Source organism: Malania oleifera, chromosome 12 (assembly GCF_029873635.1).
Source record: "Malania oleifera isolate guangnan ecotype guangnan chromosome 12, ASM2987363v1, whole genome shotgun sequence".
NCBI classification, from domain to species: Eukaryota; Viridiplantae; Streptophyta; class Magnoliopsida; order Santalales; family Ximeniaceae; genus Malania; species Malania oleifera.
This window is the reverse complement of record NC_080428.1, coordinates 9074043-9087997: the sequence shown is the minus strand read 5'-3', so window position 1 is coordinate 9087997 and position 13955 is coordinate 9074043. Positions and strand designations below refer to the sequence as shown.

General features: G+C 35.9%; 1 protein-coding gene across 2 annotated transcripts in view; it reads right to left on the bottom strand.

Moving 5' to 3' along the window:
* Positions 1 to 13955, bottom strand: part of LOC131145029 (AUGMIN subunit 3) — a 124906-nt gene that overhangs the window by 81364 nt on the left and 29587 nt on the right. Inside the window, exons 6-8 of one of the 2 annotated variants that reach the window (XM_058094057.1) lie at positions 12815 to 12918; positions 9103 to 9187; positions 5637 to 5694 (exon numbers count right to left, since the gene is read on the bottom strand). In XM_058094057.1, the coding sequence (XP_057950040.1) occupies positions 5637 to 5694; positions 9103 to 9187; positions 12815 to 12918 (247 nt within the window). The remainder of the gene's footprint in view (positions 1 to 5636; positions 5695 to 9102; positions 9188 to 12814; positions 12919 to 13955) is intronic. The other variant, XM_058094058.1, reaches the window with a different exon arrangement.

The window sequence follows — 13955 nt, the reverse complement described above, 5'->3', positions numbered from 1 at the left end:
ATATCGTGTGTCTCTCTCTGTTTCATTTACTTTCTGCACTTTAATTCCATGTGTATGCTTGTTTATTTACTATTATAATTATTTGCATCCACACATTTGAGTTAAATGAGATATGCCGCACGTGTATGTTCAAACGTATAGCTTCATTATTTTTCATACACGCTATAATACTGAATGGGATATGAACTGTGGTGAATCGGTGTAAATGTTTAAATTAGCCGAAATACTTTTAAAACCCAATTCAGCCCTCCCCCCTCTTGGGATCACACCAATTCCAACAAACAAATATTCAACAAGACTAGCAAAGAGGATAGCTCCACCAACTCCCTATTGTTCAACAACCTACAAAAATGAAAATCCCAAAGAAGGCAAACGGCCACATAGATCAACAACAATAGATCAAATGGGACCATCCTGCCCAGAGCTCAAGCAAAAGAGGCAAGGAAAAGAGGTGGACAAAACTGCATTCTCAAAGATAGCTTTCCACGAACTCTTTGAAGAACATTTAAATCTCAAATTAGTGTCCCACCCATTCTTATTTAATTCCATGCTTATTTTTAATGACTTTATGCCACAAGGAAGAATTCTCTAGCGGAAACTGCCAAAGCTATTTAGCCTAAAGAGCTCTGTTTCTAGACACCAAGTTTCCAATATCCAAACACCTACCATTTAGGCCTACCCACCACTTCCCAACTTACCAAATGATCCCTCAAGCCCCCAGCCCCCAAACACAAGAAGTCCCTCATTATTTTCTCAATCTTGCTAGCTACCCCCCATTGAAGTCTTTAAAAATAGAAAGAAAGTATAAAGGGATACTAGAAAGACAAGCCATGATAAGCATAATTCTAACACCGAGAGAAAAAAGAGCACCTTTCCATCCATCCAATCTCTTAGAAACCCCTTCCCCCCCAACAACAGGATCCCAAAAACTAACAGATATAGGATTACTCCCCAAATTATTCCCCCTAGATAGGACAACGGCCAACCCAAAACGCTACAACCCACGTCCGAGAAAACTCCCTAACACTCTCATTAGGCATATTGATAGTTGTCATACAGCTATTCCCCGTATTAATCTTAAGCCTAGAAACCTTCTTGAAAACATGGAGGAGACCTAAAATATTCAATAAAGAGGGCCTATTATCCTTTAAAAAGAAGATAGTATCATCAACAAACTTAAGGTGCAAACCCTTGAACCCTCTCTCCTCACCTCCAACCCTTTCACCAAACCTATATCTAGAGCCCTATCCACCATCCTACTCAAAATATCAGCCACTAAAACAAACAAAAACGGGGATAGAGGATGACCTTGTGTTAAAACCTAGAAACGAGCTTTTTCTATTCTTTTTTTATTGCTCTTATTTATACATGATTACCTTTTATTGCTTTTCCATGTCAGCTTTGTCCTTAAAAAGGGGAGAAAATAGAACTTTACATCTTATGTTGCTTCACAAAAGCGTTGTTCACTTTCAAAGGAGTACATTTTTCTGCCTTTGAGAAGAAGGGGCAAAACAATTATCAGTTAAGGGGGTGCTCATGTTCCACTGTGTTGTTACAATTCAAAAGTAGGTTTTTTTAGTAGTTTTTCAATTATTATCATTTTTTAAGTTAATTATTTTCTTCAAAAAGAATATGCATGAGATATTTTTTTAAATGTTGATGAACACCAAAAGTTCAGATTTTATTAATTTTTCTTGATTCCTTATCTTAAACACCATTAAATTCATTTTTAATTGACATTTCATGAACCATTCCATTACTTTCATTTGTTTAGGGAAAGCATTCACACAAAATATGATTTTTTTTTATTATCAAAATTTAAATGTATTTTACTATTTTTTAATTGTTTGTATATCAATATATGCATGTTTATAGAGAATTGGTTTTAGAAAAATTTGTACAGAATATTGCGATTCGACTTGATTCTCTATTCTTAGTTCCCAAAATTGGAATTTTGATTCATGATTCAAATTTTGATTAAACAACTACAATGGATACACACAATTTAAATAAATGTGCACCTCACCTTTGCGAAGCACGCTCCTTTTTCATAGGCCTTTTGCCTCACACCAAGGCTCCAAGACCCAAGAACCCTTTGCGCCTTATTGTGCCTTGCATAGTTATTAAAAGCGCACCTCCTAGGCGCAAGGTGCAAATAGGCGAGGAGGCCAGTGCCTCATACCATGCGAGGCGAGGCGACTTGTAAGAGGTGCGATGAGGCACAAAGGGGCGTCAGGCGACGTGAGGCGCACCTTGAAATTTTTTAGCATGTTTAAATCAAGGCCAGAGCTAGCCCTCATTCGATTCGAACCAACAGAGCCCTAGCCCTCTTCAACCCTACGAAGTCCCACAACCATTCGCAAGTTCGTCTTGCACTGTTGCACATTTCGAACCAGCGGGAGCCCTTGCAAGCCTTCGAACCAACAGCGTGAGTTCGTCTTCGAGCCTTCGAACCAGCAAGAACCTTCACAAGCTCTTCTTCTTGCCTTCAAACCAGCAGCGTGAGTTCATCTTCAACATTTCAAACCAGCACGACCCTTCGCGAGCGTGTCTTCCACATTTCAAAGCAGCAAGAGCCTTCGCGAGTTCGTCTGCGAGCCTTCAAACGAGCACGTGAGTTTGTCTTCGACATTTCGAACCAGCAGCGAGCTCACTTTCGGGCCTTTGAACCTTCGTAAGTCGTCTTCTTCTTTTTCTTCTTCTTCAGTTCTTCTTCTTCTTCTTTCTGCTGCCTGCTTCCTTCTGCCTGCTGCCTGCTGCTTGCTGCCGCTTCTTCTTCCTATTCTTCTTTTTCTTTTTCAGTTCTTCTTCCTCTTCTTCTTCTTCAGTTCTTTTTCACTTCTTCTTCTTCTTCTTTTTCTTCTTCTTCTTTCACTTTTATTTTTATTCTTCTTTTTCAGTTCTTCTTCTTCTTCTTCTTCTTCTTCTTCTTCTTCTTCTTCTTTTTGCTGCCTGCTGCTTCTTCTTATAATATTAATGAGAAAAAAAAAAAAATGCAAGTTGAAGATTCATAATAATTAATATAATAATCAAGAAGTATTAAACTAGAGAAGATTGTTTGACCAACATAACTTAAGAATTCACTAGTATTGAATTAAACTTAAGCTGATATTTAGATTTTAGACTTTCAAATCTTTTATTTTACTCTTTTATTTTGATGTTGAACTATGTTGAATTGTCGATGCTTTTGGCCTTGGCAATTTCATTAAATTTCCAATTTTTCTATTGAATGTTTTGGCATTTTAAATTCTAATATTACTAGATATTCATATGTTCATATATCAATTACCCCAAATAGGCATTTTACAGCATTTTAATAGTTGTGCGCCTCACCTTCGTGAGGCGCGCGCCTCAGCTTCAAATACCATTTGCGCCTTGGCTCGCCTCGCGCCTCTGGCTACTATGGTGCCTTGCAGCTTTGACAACTATGGGGGAGACATTCCTAATTCTTAGACCTACCATTCCAGATGCTCCTAACCACAACATTCATACCTAGCATTCATGGTCATTTCAAATGTTATACGTCTAATGGACACCACGCCCATGAATTTGTTTATGGCATTAGCAAACTGGTTAAAAATTATAGATTCATGCATTTTAACTCCAAAACTTCAATACTAATGTTTTAAATCAAGTTACATATGACATATGCTAATATGTTAACTATTCTATTGGTTATTTTGTTCGTAAAGAGTGAAAATCCATGTGGCTATTATTAATCACTATTTTATTGAGCATAAATCTAACCCAAACATGAACATATTTGCATTTCAACACTCATAGCATAATTACTTAAAAGCATAAACATCTATTCAGAGGTTAGGCATGTGGAGCAAAGACTTCAAATTAAGCTTTAATCTGATTTTCTTAGCAATTGAAAGATGTAGATGTATTTATAACAAGTTGAAAAAAAAAATTTCTAAAATATGATTTTTGCTTGCCCACCTACAGACAACTTGTTTATCTTCAATTAGTTTGAGTTTAGTTCTTGACCATTTAGTTGTAAATATGATGAACATATTTATAAAGTTTGTTCCACATTTTAAAAGCTTGAAATGCCAAATCAGCATAAAAAGTTGTCAAAGCAATTCACAACCAATATTGGGGCATAACAGCCTGTAGCAGACAATGACAGGATCTAACATACCAAACAATCAATATTGGTGTGATATGACACTTATTCGGCAGAAGGCGCGCATTACATAACAGAAATGGCCAATTATTAAAACCATGATCTCAACAAAACCAATGGTGAGATTGCATACATCTTGCCCTCCTCAGAGCCTCAATGGAGTGAGAGCCTTGTGCACTAGGTGTTACACAAGAACTCAAGAGAACTCCTTTGCTGAATATATATATACACACATTCAAAAAAAAAAAAATTGGCTTTTCAATAAAGGTCAACCAGATGAAAAAAGTGTTAACTTCTCACATCATCTTATGCTTAAGATAAATGCTTGCAAGCATATGATAAACCCTATATGACTCAACCATCTACTCACCAAACAGACATAGCAAGGTGCCAACAATAAGCTGACAAATTAAACCCGACAGCCAAAGGGCACGCCCACAAGACAAAAAAATTGGTAACTTCTAAACACATGTACTAAGGAAACAATAAAATACTAAACGTCAAACTAGTTGCAAATGCAAATGTGAACCTCTGCTGTTATATTATTCAAGGCAACAGAACCTGTGTATAGAAGAACCTAGAATGTTGAATCTATGAAATGCTTGTGTGCAAAATCCCAAAGCAGCCATATATGTGAATTTAACCCTATTAGAATGGGAAAGGACTTGAGGCAACCTAACAAGGGTTTTAGAGGTTCAAAACAAGAACTATTCAAGATTACATATGAAAACAAATATCATAAAAACATTATTACATGAATAGTAAACTAAATAAATGCACAACTCTGATGGTCTAAAAATGAGCCTAATCTTAGAGATTAAAATGCAATTCAAGAGACAAAACACAAAAGTGAATGGTTTAAATCCATCAAATTGTTTCAGTATTGTAGATCATCACATAAAGCAATAAGAAGATGAGAGTAATGCTAAATTGAAAAACCTCACACCATGAGTTTTCATTGCTCCAAGCCCATAAACAAATGCATCTTGATGTGGGTAGGCATGGTTCTACAGTGGCATCCTCCAGGTTTAAGTGGTTTCTAAACAGTAGGCTTAAGGGCTTAAAGAATCCTTGCTCCTGATGATAATAAGTTAATAACCCACTTTGCTTCACTAAGTTGCTTATCAGTAATTGGGGTTCCTGTGTTGTTGCACACACTCTACATAAAATTTTTGGGCATTTTACTATTTCTGACCATAAACCTGTAGTAAATAGAATGGGTCACTTCTTCTCACCTTAAATAAATAAATAAACAAGTTGGTCCCTAAAGAAGCAATCCTCCTGCTCCTGGTGTTTTGAATGAGAAACACAGCAAGGGGATCATGGGCAAAATCCCAAAGGAGGTCATGGGTCAAGCGGACACTGTAGAAGTTGTGGGAAAATAGAAACAAAACAAAACAGAAGGCAGCAACAAAGGTTTGCAAATGCAATCACCAAATAATTCATGGGTAGAGTAACAATACTAAAAGAAGAAATTTTACAGGACAGGTGTCAACAAGCATACATAGAGCGAAGTCGTTGCAATTCAGATACACGTTGATGATGGGATTTCTCTAAATCTGCTGGCATCATAAAACAAAACAGGTTAAAATCTTATCAACCCACAGAAAGAGATGTCATGTAGGGGATAATACAATCAGGAGAAGAGATCTGCTCACAGGCAATGTAAAAAAATAATTCACGGTAAAGACCATAGCTGATTTCTCAACCAATATACCAGCAGGCAAAATCAACATAATGCATAAAACCATTGCATTCTTTTTTCGATCATTAAAACAGAGCAAACTCATTAGCAGGGCACTGAGCGGGTGCCGACCCAAGCACAAATCACTTACAATTCAAACCATCAACAAGATCTAAAATAGCATGTACACCCATTTCACAGCTACTAATAAGCTTTTTAAGCATCTACGTGGAATAAGAAAGGTTTCAAGGCTCCTCTCTTTTCTACCTCCACTCAGTCCAACAATGGTGGGAGGAATTATGTGACCAGTTCCATAAAATTTTAATAAAAATGAAAATGTTAAGGAAAACGTTAAACTTTTAAGCATCTATGTTTGAGCGGAATAAGAAAGGTTTCAAGGCACTTCTATTTTATACCTCCACTCAGTCCAACAATGGCGAGGGGACTTATGTGTACAGTTTTTTTGAAATTTTAATGAAAATGAAAATGCCAAGGAAAATATGAACATCAATGGGAAAAAAAAAAATATGTTCACCAGATGAAAACAATATAGCACATTTGGTCATCATAGTAGAGAGAAACCCATATTTCTTTGTGAACTGAATCAAACAAAGGAAACAGCATTGAATACAGTTTTACTAATCCATCAGATATGCCTCCCAGGGTCAAATTTGAGTCGTGGCCAAGCCCACAATTCTTGGGCAATGAACAAGTTCATACCCAAGAAAGACTCAAACATGAGAGTGCTGGCTTCCAAAGTTCCTCAGCTCATGAACAGTTAAGGAGAGGATGAACAGATTCTCCATCTTCATCACATTAAAATTACCTGTTAACCAGTACCAAAGTTGGTCCCCCAGTAAACAATACCACTTCTGTTGATCCCCCACTTTCCAAACAGCTTTCCAAGTAAAATTAGCCTGGATGACAACACTATCATCCTTTGTACTATCTTTATAAAAAAAATTCACATTGAATCTACCTCCCCTTTGTCGGTTTTTCTGCCATCCAGATTATCTTATCAGCCTTTAAATATCAACCATATATGACTCTGCATGCAAAATGTTCAAATGCTGTACCATCCAAGCCAGTTAAACCCTCTGAAACAAGGGAATCCAAACAATTCACCATTAGGGAGGGAAGGTTCAGTCTTAGATGAAGGAGATGGATGATGGGCTATTTGTCTTCAGCTGTTTTTTCAGTTATTGTTAATCGTCAGTATAAGTTATGGTTCAGTGCTTTGAGGACGACCAGGGTGGTTTAGTGCTCCGAAGGCTGTTTGCCTTCCACTGTTGTTTTGCAAAGACTGGGTGGCACTGTGAGAACAATGAATAAACAAGTGAGACACATCCTCCTAACTGTTTCAATGCATAAGAGACATATTCGGTGACAGAGCAAGCTTTAGAGGGCCTCTTACCCCGTGGCAGATTGTTGTTGTTAACTCTATTAAGGGCCACCAAGCAAACAAAAGCCTATATCTTGGAAGGAATTTTGTCCTCCCATACACCTCGATAGAGAGGAATGATCATATCAATCTTAGTAAGATGACAACAGAAAGATTTGTTTACATATAACAAAAGAAAGGATTTCATTGATAAGAGGAGAATTTACAAAAACAAGAAGACTTCTCCCATCAAAATTCTGGAAAAATCCAAAAAAAGCAAACTAATAAAATAAATAAAGAACATTTCCTCAAAGTGTCCAAAGACCAAACTCTACCATCGCTCCTACTCGTACTGACAGCCCTCCAGTAAAATGAATAAAGAAGACAGCTCTTCCACCTCTCTATCATTCAACTCCCTTCAAAAAATCCGTCCTAAAATGAAAGTCCCAACAAAGAGTATCTATTTTAACAGTAAGAAAAGAGGAACTCAAATCATTATGACAGGAAGAAAGGCGAAATAGACAAGCCCAGCAAAGGAAGAAAATAATGCCCCCCACCCCCACCACCCCCCCCCCCCCCCCCAAAAAAAAAAAAAAAAAAATCCAAACATCTTCCCATAACCTAATAAGATTACCTCTCCACAAATGAAATTTTGTGAAAGAAAGAAAAAAGAGGATAAACCTGAAGAAAACACCTCCGAGGACTACCAGAAGAGCTTCTGCAACCCCAATCAGTATCCGACCCATTATTTTTGCAAGACAAATTTACTTCTTGTTACTATGTGCCAAAGAGAATTCACGTCCAAGGCAAACCTTCAGAACCATTTAGCCAGCAGAGAAGTATTCTCAGACACCAATTCCCAAAAGTAAGTTTTCTTATCATCAAAATCATCCTTCGGGGTCAACAGCAACAATAACTATCTTCCACACTCCTGTTCTACAGCAAATCTCAACCACTTCACCAACAAAACCCCTACAACAACTGAGTTGATGCACTCCCAAGTCCCAACGCTGCCTCTTACTAGCAAGAAAACAGTATTTCAACTAATGAGGTGAAATTTTGTCCCCCTCCCCCCCCCCCTAACACCATCACCAAACGACTTTGGAGCTTGTTTACCCTGTTTGAAACTGGTGCTCAAATGGTGAACAAGGAAAAAACACAAGTAGGTAGACTGGAGAGTGTACTCTGGATGAGCATAAACCTACCTCCCTTAAAAAGAAACTGTCTCACCCTCCCAGCAAGTTTCCTCTCTTATCTAAGCAGTCAGCATGACCAAAACCCAAACCAGTTTAAAGCACGACTCCAAAGGGTAGCCCAAGGTACCAAAATTACCTACTTTACATACCAAATTCAGATCTAAAGCTTGAATCCATCCCAAGGATCAACCAGAACAATCACACTTCTCAAATTAATCTTCTGGTCACAACACTGCTTCAATCCATGGCAGGCATTACCTCAAGTAATGCAACTGAACGACTGAACCTCATTTGCGTCACAATAAAGGATTGCGCAATTCTTAAGAGCAAGTAACAAATGGGAACAACTATTCATCTCATATCACCCCTTCAAACAACTGATATAAATTCTTGCTATGGAGAGATAGTATGCACGCAATTTTTAAAAAGAAAACTGTCACAAATATACAATGAATAGGATTTAAACATGAAGTTAACAATTCATATTTATCATTTATGATGCAAATATTCAATTCAGATACATTGGGCTAGCAACAGATGGCAGTTCACACAAGAAACCAGTATCTGTATAATGGAAATGAAATCAAAACAGGATCCTATGCCAAAATTAGAAGAAAAAAAAATGAAAAAGATCATGATGCATGCAAAATGGAGAGAGAGAGAGAGAGAGAGAGAGAGAGAGAGAGAGAGAGAGAGAGAGGGAGAGTACCTCGTACTAAGATATTTGAAATATCATCAAGACTCACCCATGAACATTTAGCTTTGCCTTCTTCAGCAACTAATCGAAAAGGGCCCTAATTAAAAATGTAATAAAAGGATCAGAAATAAATAAACCAACTGATACACAAAACGGAGAAATACTAAACCAATATTAACTATGTATGGATATCATTCAAAACCAAACTTAACAAGCCAGCAGCAGTTTTCATATATTAATGTCATAATGATGTTACAGGCCTTCAGGGCTTCAACAAAGGTCAACATGTGTGGATAACACAACCAAATAACAAATTACCTTTAAGAGCAAGAAACGAGCATATGTATATAAATATACATATGTATACACAGACACATACGCACATAAATATCATAACAAAAGAAATATATTGAGATAGAAGAAAAGAAATTCCAACTTGAGACAGGACTAAAAGCCTTCAAAAAAATAAACAAAAGAATAAATAAAGGAAAAAACCTAATAAATAACTAAATAAGAAAACTCTCCTTTTTCTTAACCCTTCCTATCATAACTAACCGAATACTTCAATTGGTTTCAGTTGTTTTTACAACCTAGTGACAAAATACTTACTTTCCAAAATTACCTTTTGAAGACTAAATCATTCACTTTATACATAATTTTCAATTAAAATTAAATAAAATGACATGAATTTAAAACAACAACAATAACAACAAACCTTATGCTACATTAGGTGAGGTCCACTACATGAATCCTTTTCCACCAATTCTCCTAATTGAGAGTATTTTTCTCCTGTAACTTAAGAGTTATTAAATCCTTAAATTTTCTTTAAAATTTAAAATATAATTAAAATAAAAATTCCATAAATTTTCTTAAATTTTTAAAATAATAATAAAATCCATTAAAAATATTTTTACTATTTTCAATTGTCATGTTCATGTACAATAAGATTGTACTTGTAAAGTAAGTTCTTTTGACATATAATAAATAATTAAAATAATGATAATAATTTCTATTCTCATTAATATAGATTTTTTTAAAAAAAATTATTATTTTTGAAAATTTTTAGTTGTTATCAGACTCTAGGACCAAAAAAATGATCATTTGTTCAATTAAGTTTTTAATTGTTTAGTTTTACAAAAAGTAACCAAACAAGGTGCTAGTTTTTGGCTTTTAGTTTTTTTTTCTAGCTTTCGTTTTTTTGTTTCTCATTTAATTTCATAATTTTTGACAGTGATACCTGCCCCTTAATATATCTAGTTTTTACAAGATCATTGCTAAAGTATTAGTTGGCAGGTTGAGTTTTCAGTACCCAGAATCCTTAGTGCTTTGCGGATTCTATTTTAGTAGCTAAAGAGGTGGAGGGTAAACAGATTGTGGATGCTATTTTAGTAGCTAATGAGGTGGTGGAAAATGTTCAACATAGAAAAAAAGAAAGGTATTGTGTTTAAGTTAGATTTCAAAATGGCATCTGATCGTGTTAGTTGGGAGTTCTAAGAAAAGGTGTTTAGTAGGAAAGTGTTTGGAGAGAGGTGACCAAAATGGATGACAGGTTGTTTATTTGATGCATTTTTTAGTGGTTAATGGTTATCGCTAAGGAGTGGAACACTTGGGTTAGGTCTTTTCGGCAGTTAGACAAGAGGATCTGTTATCCTTTTTTGTTTTTTCTTTTGGTGGATGTGATGAGTAGATTGATTGACAGAGCTGTGGAAAGGGGTGTAAAAAGAGGCATTGAGGAAGGTAGGGGTGCTAATGACACAATTATTTTCTAAGCAGATGGCACTGACTCTTCTACAAATATTCTTACCATTTTACAAATTTTTTAGAGGGATTATGGTCTAGGAATTAACATGGGAAAGAGTGGAGTTGAACCGTTAATGTTAGTTCTAATAGGGTTTTGGAGTTGACTTCCTTAACTGTGTGGTATTTTAGGCTTTTGATTTACTTAGGAATACCTTTGAGAGGGAAGTCTTGTTGGTTAACTTTTCGGGATCCTTTGGTTTGTAATGTGACTAAGCAGCTGGATGGGTGGAAAGCTTTCACTCTTTAGGTCGCCATATCATTCTCATTCAGACTAGCATTCAACTACTTCTTTGTATCATCTGTCTCTGTTCAAGATTCCTAGTGGGTACTTAAAAAGCTTGAGAGGATTATGAGTGGTGGGTGAGAGAAGGGATCACTTGGTTAGATGGGAGGCTGTGTGTAGGTCAATGGAGGAGGAGACTTGGGTCTCAGAAATTCGGTGTCTAAAAACATTGCTCTTATAGGTAATGGGTTGTAGCGTTTTCCCTTAGAGGTAAACACCCTTTGGCACGAAGTCGCAAGAAATAAATCTTGCTTGCATGTGAATGTCGGGATGCTAATATGACTCTTAGACATTCTTCTGTGAGTTCTTGGAGGTTCATTTCGTGGGTTTACCCACTGCTTCTTCCTCCTACCAAGTTTAAATTGGGAATTGGTGATCGTATTAGTTTTCTGTCAATTTTTGGGTGGGGAATTCTGCTTCATCATTTATCTTTGCTCGTCGTTGTCTTTATTCCCTCCATAATACTGTAATTTCTCCATTCTAGTCCAGAAGGGTGATTCTATTTATTGGGATTTTCACTTCAGAAGGGATTTGAATGCTTGCTTCTTTGCTTCTTGTGTTGAAGGGTTGTCACATCTCTACCAGGAGGGATGAGATGGCGGGGGAGTAGGAATCTTGGATGGATATTCTTGTAAGTCCTTTTTCAGTCACCTCATTAGGTCAACTGTGTTTTTTCTTCTTCATCATTGTCATTGGGAGGCTAAAGTTCCTTCTCTGAGATTAAAGCATTTGTTTTGGTTGGTAGCCCTTGATAAAGTAAACACCAACATTCTGAGACAGGCTAGGAAGCCTTCTAAGGCCCAGTCCCTTAATGAGTGCTTTTTATGTGGTTGCTGTACAGAGACTGCATCCCACATTTGATTTTCCACTGCTCATTCACTTGGGACATGAAGGAAACAGTTCTTGGATTATCTGGAGAGGTTTGGGCATGTGTGAAGTCAGTTGAGGAGCTTTTAAGTATCACTTTTATAGAATTTAGCAAGAGTAAGGATGCTGGTAGACTGCACAGATGTACTTTGCTTGCTGTTTTATGGTGGGCTAAGGATGGAGCAGAATGCTTGTATCTTCTATGGCAAGAGATCATCTCCACCTTTACTTCGGAATAGGGTATGGTAATTGGCTTTTCTTTGGGCTTTTAGTGTGCGCTGTTTTGAGGGCATTTGCTTTGAAAAAAGTTAAGCACAACTAGAAGACTATTTCAATGATTGCATTTTACATATGCTTTCCTTTTCTAATTGAGGATGTTTTGTCCTCTGAACTGTACCTTTTCCATTCTGTTCTGATAAATTCCCATTTTCAATCAAAAAATTAATGATAATAAAATAATAATATAATTACTATTATGAAGAGGGCGGGAATTGGATCAACGGTAAAGTTGCTCCTTTGAGACCCAGTTGATCACGGGTTCAAATACAAGGAAACAGCCTCTCTGATAAAAGCAAGGGTAAGGCTGTGAACACTGTACCACCCTCCCCCTACCCTAGCAAAGCAAGAAGCCTTGTGGCCTGCGGATGCCTTTTTCTTAATAATAATTATTATTATGATAATAATGGCGATGATAACAACAACAACGCAACACATAGGATATAAAATAAGCATTACTCTAATCAAAAATAAAATAGCAGTTTTGTATTTGCATACCGTGTCAAGCTGCTTAACAAACCACTGATTCAACTCCTTTATACAAGATGAATCTCCAAGCATGTATGGGTGGAAATCAGAGTAAGCTAAGTAGATGCCATCCTCTGCACTTGCCAAAATGATAAATTTAAATTAGAAAAATGTAATAGCTAAAAAGGCACAACATATTTTAAAGACTTGCTTTTAAGGGGCCAATTGTTATCATTGTCAAAACTTAAGGAAACAAAAACTTAAACCTAGCAACTTGTTTCGATTTTCAAACTAAAACAAATTAAAAACCTAATTGAATTAATGTTCATCCTTCTCCATGAATTAAATAACAATAAGAAAAATATGATTAAAAATAATAAAAATGCAAAACAATACAAATAGAAAATATTATAATAAAAAATAGAAATTAATTATAATAATGTTATGTACTTATTATTTTTTAAACTCATTTTTTAGTGCTTCAAGAACAATCTTATTGTACACGACAACAGAAAAATGATTAAAAAATGATTTTTTGAATGACTTATTGTTTTTTTCAAATTTTTAGAAATTTTATACATGCTTTATTTTAATTATATTTTAAGTTCACATGGTCACTTTTTTTTTAATTTTAATTAAAATTTTATAGAATGGATGATTTTATCCACAGAAGTCAACTAATAATATTCAAGTACTATAGAAATAGTTGCTCTGATAACTAAAAACCATAAAATCTTATTTTTAGTTTGCGAAAAGTGACAAAGAAAGTCATAACATGTTTGTGAACATCAATGCAAACTGAAAATAGAAAACAAAAATGATATTCCCCCTTTTAAGCTGGAATCAGTTGTACAATCTCCTAATTGTTGTAGAGAATGCTAAAGGTTGCATCTGGTTTCGCAAAATGGAAAATGGAATTTGTTCAAGTAAACAAGAAAAAAATTGTCATTCTAAGGCAAACGACCATGCAAAAGTTGGTGTAATTCTTTGTCTATTCTATTTTGGATGGAGTAGCATCAACTCTTACATGGCCATTTGCCAGATCGACACAAACTAATTTGCTATATTCCTCCGCAAGTAGCTATTCTGTTCCAACCATATTCCATCTCGTAAAGCATATGCAACATAAATACCAAATCAAGGTTAAGAGGTTATTAAGTTTGGAATCAAG